At 33.0% G+C, this 11,838-nt stretch overlaps 1 protein-coding gene across 1 annotated transcript; it reads left to right on the top strand.

Moving 5' to 3' along the window:
- Positions 1-1,646: 1,646 nt before the first annotated feature.
- On the top strand, positions 1,647-4,463 carry LOC107477835 (G-type lectin S-receptor-like serine/threonine-protein kinase At2g19130). Its single transcript, XM_052259710.1, has one exon. The coding sequence runs from the start codon at positions 1,824-1,826 to the stop codon at positions 4,299-4,301; it is 2,478 nt and encodes an 825-aa protein (XP_052115670.1). The 5' UTR covers positions 1,647-1,823; the 3' UTR covers positions 4,302-4,463.
- Positions 4,464-11,838: the final 7,375 nt, after the last annotated feature.

Raw genomic sequence — 11,838 nt, forward strand, 5'->3', positions numbered from 1 at the left:
TTTTTTTATAAATTAAGTCCAATTAAATTAAATAATAAAATTTAGAATAATATTACTTATAATTATTTTTTATTAATGTTAGGCAATTTAGTTGAACTTGTTAATAAAATTATTTGAATGTGCAGTATTATTCATTATATTATACAGTCTAATCTGTTTGATAGCGTGTTAGTCTAGTCTAGTTAGACTATTAAATGGGAAAGACCTTGTAGGATGCTACACCAGACACAGGATCTTGTGGGATTATTTGTTGAAATAAAACCCAATAAATATTTTATTAAGCAGACTTGCTTTGATTACCAGGTAATTAATCCAACGGAGAGCAATGACGGTGTGAACTGTGAACATAACTACATAAGTATTGTATATTACGTTGGAAGAAAAAAATTTATCAATTAAAATACTTAAATTTGTATTTGTATGACGTAATATCTAATTTGTATCGACACCAAAAGAAAAAAAAAACCGTCTAATTTGTATTTAAAAACGAAAATGAAATAGGCTGCCATTCCATGTCTCCATCCTTTCCAATTTTTCATTTACCAAGTCTCGTCAAACATAGTTGCATAACCAGAATAAATAAATATATGAAACGTATTAATCGGAAAAAAATTTCATCACTTTTTTTCTTTAGAAATGATATATACTACATTAGTTTTAATATTCAAACAGACAGATGTATAAATTTTATTCGCCTAATTTTATATTCATGAGGAATTTTTTGTAACTCAACTTTGATATTTAATAATAAACCAAAGAACATTGTAATGCATACATATGTGTTTTGATAATTAATTCTTAAATATAATTTGAATTAATAATCATTTCTAAAATCTAGTTAAAATAATAAAGTATTTATACGTCTACCTAAGGGTTCTTTTTTATTTTAAAAAATCATCTTTTGTCTTACTTGTAAGTTATATCAACTGAATTAGTGGAAGAATCTTTTTTTTTTTATATCAACAAATAAATAGTCATTTCCACATTAAAATGAACTTTCGAATAAGCTTTGTAATTCTAAGAAAGTGACGTTTTACTGACAGTATGCAAACACATTTGGATAATAAACGAATAGTTGAATAATTATTTGGTAATAAATATTAAGAGAGTCATTTAATCACGTTGTCAACATAAAGATTATTTAATATGTTCATGTTATAAAAACAACCCATGGAACTTTAATTAATATATTATTTAATCTTTAGTAATATACTTCAAGTTATGTATGATCTGATATTCTTATGTGTTATATATATTTTTTCCCCTGTTTAAAATTTTTGGATTGGTCATGGAATTTTTTTTTACTTATGAATAATAGTTTGAGACAATAATTATCCTTTACTAAAAATTTAAACAATTACTAAAAAAAGATAAAGGCATCTCTATTATTCCTTTTTTCCATTTTCTCTTGCTCATTTAATAGAAGAGACAAAATGAATATATATAATATATAAATATTATATATTATGCATAAACAAGGTTCAAAGTTCAAAATAATCACCACAACATTCACGGCATAAAGTCTGCTAGAAATAAAATGCAATATTTTCTAGGCCAGAAGTGGCAGAATGGTCAATTCCACAAGTGAAGTCTTTGTTGACTTGAAGAGAACACAAACAAAATCAAATACAGAAGCTATTCACTTTCACACACACACACACAAAACGAAGACCAAGTCCAAGTCCATTTCTCTCTCAGACCCATTCCACACAATCAATAATTCTAACCTTCTTTTCTCCTCTAAATCCTCCCAATAAAACTCTTCAATGGCAGTAGCAAATTCTCCAACAAGCTTGTGAAAAGCCATTGTTTCAAAAAACAACATGAAGAGCCCATGGCTCAGGCTTTCTCTTTTAACCACCATAACCATATGCTTCTTTTTTCACCCTCACAATTCCCATGCAGCTTTAACCTCAATCACTTCAAACCAATCTCTCTCCGGTGACCAAACTCTTGTCTCCAAAGATGAAAGCTTTGAACTGGGTTTCTTCAAACCAGGTAACACCTCTATCTACTACATAGGCATGTGGTACAAAAAAAGAGTCTCACAAAGAACCTATGTTTGGGTAGCAAATAGAGATAACCCAGTTTCTGATAAAAATTCTGCCAAATTAACAATATCTGAGGGGAATCTAGTACTCTTAGATGAATCCCAAAAACAAGTTTGGTCAACAAATTTAAGTCCTTCCAACTCAGATTCTAGAGCAGCTGTGCTCTTAGATTCTGGGAATCTTGTATTGAGTGATAAGCCTAATCCTTCAGAATCAGAATCTCTATGGCAAAGTTTTGATCATCCCACAGATACATGGCTTCCTGGTGGCAAAATTAAGCTTGACAAAAAAACTGGTAAACCTCAGTACCTAACTTCTTGGAAGAACACTCAAGATCCTGGAACAGGATTGTTCTCTTTGGAACTAGACCCTAAAGGAAGCAAAGCTTACTTGATCCTTTGGAACAAAACTAAAGAATATTGGACTAGTGGAGCTTGGAATGGTCAAATTTTCAGCGGGGTGCCTGAAATGAGGTTGAATTATATCTACAATTTCTCCTTCCATGATGATGAACCTGATGAGGCTTACTTCACTTACACGGTGTATAACTCTTCGATTCTTTCGCGGTTCGTGATGGATGTCTCCGGGCAGATCAAGCAGTTTTCATGGCTGGACAATACACAGAATTGGAACTTGTTTTGGTCTCAACCAAGGCAGCAGTGTGAGGTTTACACCTTCTGCGGCGCGTTTGGGAGCTGTACTGAGAATTCTATGCCTTACTGTAGTTGTTTGACAGGCTATGAGCCAAGTAATTCATCTAACTGGAACTTAGAGGATTACTCAAGTGGATGCAAGAGAAGAGCAAAGTTCCAATGCGAGACGGCGAATCCTAATGGTGGGGCAAAGGACAGGTTTACGGCGTTTCCAAACATGGCAGTGCCTAATAATTCTAAATCTTTGAGTGCAGGGAATGCAGAGGAATGTGCTTCATCCTGCTTGAACCAATGTTCTTGCACTGCTTATGCCTTTAACACTAAAGGTTGTTCGGTTTTCAAGGGTGATCTCTTGAATCTTCAGCAGCTTACTCAAGGAGATAGCAGTGGACAAACCTTGTTTTTAAGGCTTGCTGCTTCTGAATTTCATGATAGTAAGAGCAACAAGGGGACAATAATCGGCGCGGTCGCGGGTGGTGTTGGTGCCATTGTCGTACTCCTTGCAGCTCTTATCTGTTTCTTGGTGAGGAGAAGGAGGCGAATTCAAACCGGGACAACCATGGAGGGTTCTTTGGTGGCTTTTGCATACAGAGATTTGCAAAATGCGACAAAGAACTTCTCTGAGAAACTTGGAGGAGGAGGATTTGGTTCTGTTTTCAAAGGAACACTGTCTGATTCCAGTGTCATAGCAGTGAAGAAGCTTGAGAGCATCAGCCAAGGCGAGAAGCAGTTCCGGACGGAAGTTAGCACAATTGGGACAGTCCAGCATGTGAATCTTGTTAGGCTCCGTGGCTTCTGCTCCGAAGGCACAAGGAAGCTTCTAGTCTATGATTTCATGCCTAATGGCTCTTTAGATTCAAGTTTGTTTCATGAGAAGGACTCCAAGGGGTTGGATTGGAAAACAAGGTACCAAATCGCACTTGGGACAGCCAGGGGACTAACTTATCTCCACGAGAAGTGCAGAGATTGCATCATACACTGCGATGTGAAGCCGGAAAACATACTCTTAGACGCCGAATTTTGTCCGAAAGTGGCAGATTTCGGCCTAGCAAAGCTTGTGGGAAGGGACTTCAGCAGAGTCCTTACAACAATGAGAGGAACAAGGGGATACCTTGCGCCGGAGTGGATTTCCGGAGTGCCTATAACGGCGAAAGCAGATGTATACAGCTATGGAATGATGCTATTTGAATTGGTGTCAGGTAGGAGGAACTCCGAGCCGTCCGAAGACGGACAAGTCCGATTCTTCCCTACAACGGCGGCCTACACGGTGAACCAAGGTGGCAATGTTCTTGACCTATTGGACCCAAAGTTGGAGGGAAATGCTGAGATTGATGAGGTGGTTAGAGTGATCAAAGTTGCTTCTTGGTGCGTACAAGATGATGAGGCTCAAAGGCCTTCCATGGGTCAAGTTGTTCAAATTCTTGAAGGGCTTTTGGATGCTTCTTTTCCTCCAGTTCCAAGGTCACTACAGGCATTTGTTGAGAACCAAGAACACATTGTTTTCTTCACTGATTCAAGCTCTACACAGAGTTCACAAGCCAAAAGCAATGTCTCCACAACTTCTTCTCAAGCCAAAAGCAATGTGTCGCAAGATTAGGAGTACTAAGTTTATTGGTTACAATAGCTATGCTTTGATTTTGTGGTGTCAATGTATTAACTATTAAGTGCTTCGGTTAGTAGTTTGTACACTGAGGAACTTTTACCCAACATTATGCTTGTATATGAAAAAATAATGTCACCTTAAAAGTATTCCTGGTTATATATGTTTTGGTATGAAAAAATAATGTCTTGGTATGGTTTATTTCAGTGGCTAGGAATAATGTGAAAGTGATCTTCAGGATTAACATAGATCAGCAAAAGTTTTGCTCATAATTGATTTCCTAACCCGACATTCGAATCTCCGAAACTTGCTTAAGCGGACGAGTGAGCTGACCACTCGACCAACCCAAGTTGGTTAATATGATGTGTCTTTTACCCTTACTTATAGATGAAAAAAGTCGGCCGGCTTTCCAAAACCTGCAGCCCAGTGGCGGAGCTCTTGAATGAAACTTTTTGGAGGGCCCAAAAAATTTTAACAAAAAAATTATTTATATTAAAATAAAATTTGTAAATATATATTTTTAAAATTTGTTATTAATATGTAAGATTGCATATAATTAAAGTTAATTAAAAAACTAAATTTGATTTTGATTAACAAAAATTTTAGTTTAGGTTAATAAACTAAATTAATTTTAAATAATAAAATTAACGATTAATTGATTTTAAAAATAAAAATTAATTTTAAAAAGTAACCGAATTTTGTATGAAAAAATCGATTTTTCACATAAAAGTCATTGTTTTAATCTAAAAACTATTTTTTTTTTAAAAAGCAAGTTTTTTTTTTAAATTATACAAAATCAATTATAATTTATAAGTTAATTTTTGACATTTTGAACAATTAATTTTATCTTTGATTGTATCTATTTCTCAAAAGTCTCAAGACTATTTAAGTATTTATCTTTATTGTTATTTTTATTATAATCAAATATAATATATTGCAACAAAATAAAATTTTAACTTTTCAGCAAATAAAATATTCAAATTCATTAATAAATGCTAATACTTCAATGACATTTAAGTAACAATGTTGATTTAAAAATAAAATAATAAATTTTATTAACAATGGATATTTTTATTAGTTATGTTATCATTGGCCTAAAATTAAAATAATACATAAAATAAAAATGTATAAAAAGATTAGAGAAAATCTTTTAATTTCAATTTTAACACACAAAAATAAATGAATAATAAAGATGAATATTGAATATGAATAAATAAAATGAAAAACATCAATTTAACCAAATAAATTAACTTTATTTTCTTTAGACAAAAACTACTAAATTTTTACAAAGTCTTTGGGAGCCATAACCCGCATTGTTTATGCTCTACACAAAGTTTGGCTTCTGTCTGCAACTTGATCTGTATTTAGCACACATGACCGGTCAAAAAATGAAAAATAATTTGAACTTAATTTAAAAAACTAATAAATTTATTACTAGATTAGACTCAAATTCATAAATTAATCTAATAGATTTATTAATTAGGTTTGATTGAGTCGGTTAAAATATAAATAAATATATAAATACCTATAGGGTATTTGTTAAAACACTACAATTTTATTTTTATTAGATTTTTTTAGAGTAAAATAAAATAATTTATTTTTTTAATTAATTTATATCATATACATTAAAATAATTTTGTTATAAATATTTATTAATAACTTGTTATTTAATTAATATATGAGGGTAAGAATTATAATTTGCATTCAAAGTATCTAATAATTTTTCTTTTATACACTATAATGAATTAATGACTGTACTACAGGTGACGAATGAATAACATCCACCTACACCATCATATATGCATCACATGCATTATGTAGAACAAGCGCGTTCAGAGGCACCATTTGCAATTACCTCCAATTTGTCTTTGCATGTTTACTTGAGTTGACAATTTATTAAAATACTAAAATACACTTTTAAAATTAAAATTGTTTAATTATATTAAAAATTATAAATTGGAATATTCAAAATAACCAAAACATATCTATAGTTTATTCTTAAAAAACGAAACCATATTTTTGGATTAACTTTAAAAAGATTAAAATATTTTTATAGGACTAACTAATAGTATTTGATTGTATTAGAAAATAAAATGAGTTTGGTCCTTAAAAGAGACAAATACTTTTTAGTTCATTTTAAAATAGCTAAGTACTTTTTTAGGATTTATTTTAAAAAGACAAAAATACCTTCTTAGAATTAAAATTTTTAATTGTATTAAGTATTAGATACTTTAAAATTATTTTAAAAATTTAATTTTGATATATTATTAGTATAAAATAGTTTTACATATTTAATTACGTAACAACACATCATAAAAAATAACTACTTCTTATGATCACATAAATGATCATAAAAAAAAAATGGACGATTGTAAAAAATATTTTATATTGTCAGTACATTAAAATTAAACCCTTTTAAAAAGGTGAAAGCACTTTTTTAAAACTAAAATTTTTTAATTGTAATAGAAGTTAGAATTTGATTTCAAAAAACTTAAATATCCTTTTAATTAATTTTAAAATAACCGAAATATTCCTTTATAGTCAATTTTAAAAAGACTAAAATATGTTTTTAGGGTTAAAGTAATATATAACTCCTTAGAGATTAAAATATTTTTATGCAAGAATATACTATCACATGCAAATTCAATTTTAACATATTTGCACAAAATTGTAAAAAAATATTGGGAGAAAATTTATTAATAATTATTATTAATAGTTTCCATCAAATCATTCGGTTGTGATAGTTTCAGTGGCTAAGAGAAGGGGGTTGAATCTTAGCCCCTTTTTCGCTTGCTAACACTTGCTGGACTTTGAAGAAACTTTTCTGTTTTTTTTTTTGGCTCGTCCCTAGCCACGAGACATTTTCATTTTGTCTCGTCACTTGACACGAGACATTTTTGATTTTTCATCTGAACAGTAAAAACAGAATTGAAGTAGGAAGAGAGAGAGAAGATTACACCCAAATATATCCTGGTTCAGCTGCTAAGTGCAGTGCAGCCTACATCCAGTCTCCATCACAACAATGATGGAATTTCACTATAATCATCCAGATTACAAATTGTAAAGTACTAACCCAACTTACAAGGGGATTCCCACAGAATCATGAAACACAACACAGATATACAAAGGAACTCTAAGACATCTATGACTTTTTCTTTTAATTTTGCACTCTCTGCCTTTTTCCGCTCTATGGCTTTTTCATACAAACCTCACTGTTTGCCTTTTACCATGAGACTCAAGACATGACAAAATTAAACAAAAAAATACTAAACAGAATACATTGAAGGAGAAGAAAATCTGTAAGCTTAGATAGCTCTGAGAATTCTGTGCCTTGCACTCTCACTGCTTACTCCTAACTCCTTGCTTCAAACCATGACTGTTCACTTCTTTTATAGGGAAGTGAAGCCTTCACAATTGAAACACAAAAACCGAGCTTAGCTTCTTTTCCTCCAAAACAAAACCGGTTCGGCCACACAAAGAGAAGAGATAATCATGCAAAACCCAACATGCAATTACCGGATCCGAGATTATCTCACCAAATCTTACCAGATTAGGTGATAATCTCAGCCACAGCTCATTTTTATTTTAGTATGTTTTCTTGCCATCATTAGCTTGATGGTCTTGATGCATGCTTTCCTTTCCTTTCGGTAGCTCCAAGTAGCTTCCATGGATTCCTGGTTAATAACCGAAGAAGGAAGAAGAAAGAGACGAGAGAGAAGAGAGAAAATATTCAATGAATTTGAACAATAATCAATGAACAAAGAGAGAGAATAAAAGTGAATTCAAGTTTCCCACTTCCCTTTGTTGAGTAGCGTGAAGTGTCATAATAGCCATCAAATCAATCTTTCCTCTCTTTCTTATGTTTCCAATGCATTAATTAAATTTGAATTCCATTCAAAGAAGAGAGATGGGATCCGTTGGGAAGCATGAAACAAATGTTAGCATTTGCTTTCCTGATGGACTTTGGATTCAGATCATGCATGGAAACATTCATCAAAATTGAAATTGGGCTTTGTTGCAATAAAGCTTAATCTGACCCAATAAAATTTTGATTCAATCAAATTAATTGGGCTTATGATAATGTTTGAATTTTGGCCCAATTAATTTATTTTTCATTCAGCTATAAGAAACTAACTCATATTAATGTTGAATATTTTAATCATTGGGCTAGCAACATTTCCTTTTAATTCGGCCCAATATATAAAACCTGCAACAAAATTATTAATCAATATTAAATAAAGATCAAATTAATAATTTTGTAATTAATTGTTTTAATAATGTTTAGTCATCACCAATATTAATTTAGAGTTTTCCAAACTCATCAATCTCCCCCTTGATGACAAACATTATTAAAATTGAAATGGAAAGAAATTTAAAGATTGAGTACGAGTACTCCCTTTGAAGATTGAATTTCTCCCCCTTTCAAATTATCACATGACTCCCCCTTGATGTATGCTATTTTACCAAGGGAAGCACTAAACCTGTGACATTTAAAATCAAGCTTCAAGTAACAATGTTATTTAGCAAATTTTATGATGCTAAATGCTTGATTTATGAGCAGTTTTAATTGTCAATCAAAACTCATTTGATATCATAAACTGATTTACTGCTCAACATTACACATCAATTAAGCACAAGCAGAATTGTTCAAAAAATTATTTTCCATTCAAAATATCAGAGCCATATCATTCAAATGAGGAAAATATTTTTGAATCACACATGATCAAAGTATCACAGTTTTAAAGGAACTGCTAAAAATAAGTTTTCAACCCAACATATTTACCAAGATGAATAATAATGTTCCTGTTTCAATAAAAGCATATTCATCAAAAAAATCAACATCCAGGCATTTTTACAATCAGAATCATCATAAACTACTAAATGCCTAATGTTTTTTTTTTTTAGCAAACAGTAACCATGCACTATCAACATGCATTCCTAACAGGGGTGATCATGAACTTTCATCAATTGAAAGTTTCATCCCCTGTTTTCATTATCCTCCCCCTGTTTCATTAGTTCCAAATTTCAATTTTGGAGACTAGTTTTCCTCCCCTTTTTGTCATCAAGGGGCACCTGCACAAAATATGAATAATACCACAAATTATCCATAACAACAAAAAATAACAAGAGTGTATCAAAGTATCACAGAGTAGAGAGTTTCAAGTTACGCTCATACAAAAAAAACAAATTGAGCCTAATAGAGCCAATATCAGATAAAAGAAAAAAAAACAGTCATTAATCATCAGACAAATTGTAATCAGAGTCTGCAACATCTTCTTCACTGCCAGCGCCCAGATCCTTTTCCAAGTTTTCCAGCATCATACCCACTCGCTCTTTACATCTCCCCCAAGCACGTTCATTTTCATAGGCTAGCTTTCGAGAAGCCCTATGGAATTGAATCATGAGTGTAGACATGTTAGAGAATTCGGTGAGGATTTTCCTTGTTGACTCGGTTGCTTTGGAGGATTCAAACTAGCTTTCAAGGTCACTATCCATTGGCATTGATTTCTTACTCTTTGTTCCTTTTACAGCACCACCGCCTTTAATCATAGAAATTTTGTTCTCCACAGTCTCATTTGTTAAATCTACCTTATAGTACTCAAAAATACACGTGAGAAACATTCCATAAGGTAAATTAGCCTTTTTGGTACTTCTTACACAGTCCCACATATGTCTGATCATGAGATAAGCAAATGAAATAGGAGAAGAAGTAACAAGGGCAAAAATTATTAAGGAATCAGATACAGTTACCCTATTGTGAGAACCACTTTGTGGAGTTAAAATGTGGGTAGTGATGCGATGCAGCAATGAGTTGGTTGGTCCAAGAGCTTTGTGAGTAGGAATAGTGCCATCTAATCCAGACATATTTGCACAGATTTGAGAGAGAACTTGCTTGTAAGTAATCCCAACATGATCATCCCATTTGTCACTCATGTATACCCTCGGTCCCTCGTCCGTGTAACCAAGGGCAGCACTGATGGATTCAGTGTTCAGAGCCATATGCACACGTTTCACATAAGAGTGAAGGGTACCATCAATCAGTCTGAGATTCGTATAGAATTGTCTAACCAATTTTGGATATACCATTTTGTGAGTGTGTAGCAGTGGAGACCATTTGATGTTGTCAAACAAGGGTTGCAAAATAATTTCTTTTGCTGACAGTTGATCAAGATTCACCAAGTAGGAGGGACAGATATGCCTTTTTTCCAGAACTTCTTGATGGAATTCATAAAATGCACATGTCAGGAATCTGGATGGATCATAGTGAGAATGTGGCTTGTGAAACTTGTTCTTGAATTCCAGTGACTCAAGATTTGCCGGTTCCCTAGTTTCATGCAACACGAAACCTTTGGGCTTCTGAGAGCTTCTGCTTGAAGTGTGTGGTGTAGCCTTCTTTGGTGATCGCGGCGGTGGAGAAGGAACGGGTGAGGTTTGAGATGATTCTTCTTCAACACTGGGCTCCTTGTTTTTGCCACGGCCAGAACTCTTGTGAGCAATCTTCTTTCTCATGGTGGGTGGTTGCTTGACCGATTGAGAGGGAGAGGAAGAAGATGTAGAGTGAATGTGAATATGAGTGTGTGTTTGTGGAGTGAACGGTTTTTGAGAGAGATTGATTCTTCCACTCTTTCTTGATGCAGTTTTCTTTTTCATTATGGGGAGAGAGATAATGGGGGTGGAAGAAGAAAGGTTGGCCGAAGGTGGAGAGTGGAGGGAGATTAAGGAAGCAATAAATGTTGATTGGAGAGAGATGATGGGGGGTGGTTAATAGTCATAATGCACGGTTATTAACCAAAGCGGTTTCCCAAAAATTTGAAAGGAGAGTTCCTTGAATCAAGGGATTAGTTGAAAAGGAAGGATTTGATTTGACATTATCCCTCTTTCAACTAGATATGATAGGACAACTTTGAGATTTGGTTTTCAAAAAAATAATTAACAAAATAGTCAGAGATGGGTCAAAGGGATTTTGTGGGGCCCATTGGAATTTGTTTCTGCGCAGTCTCCCCCTTAAGCATAGCTCTCCTATTCTCCATTTATTTTATCTCATCTATTCCTGCGAGATAAAATTGAACAGAATCAGAAATTCATAAATTTTCAACATGATTTAAATCAATCATTCCCAAGCCTTTTCTTAACAAACAGAATCTATCTTCACAGAGGAGTTTTGTAAAAATATCAGCAAGTTGTTCTTCAGATTTTACAAATTGAATATCAATAGTACCCTTTTGCACATGTTCTCTAATAAAATGATATTTAATTTCAATGTGCTTTGTTCTAGAGTGCAGAACAGGATTTTTGGAAATGTTTATTGCACTCATGTTATCACAAAATAAGGGTATGCTATTGATTTTTAATTTGTAATCTTCCAATTGAGTTTTTAACCAAATTAATTGTGAACAACAAGCAGATGCGGATATATATTCAGCTTCAGCTGTGGATAGAGCCACTGTGGCTTGTTTCTTGCTTGACCACATGTTGAGTGAGCTTCCAAGGAAGCAACACATGCCGGAAGTGCTCCTTCTATCCACTCTATCTC

The sequence above is a fragment of the Arachis duranensis genome, chromosome 3 (genome assembly GCF_000817695.3).
Source record: "Arachis duranensis cultivar V14167 chromosome 3, aradu.V14167.gnm2.J7QH, whole genome shotgun sequence".
NCBI lineage: Eukaryota > Viridiplantae > Streptophyta > Magnoliopsida > Fabales > Fabaceae > Arachis > Arachis duranensis.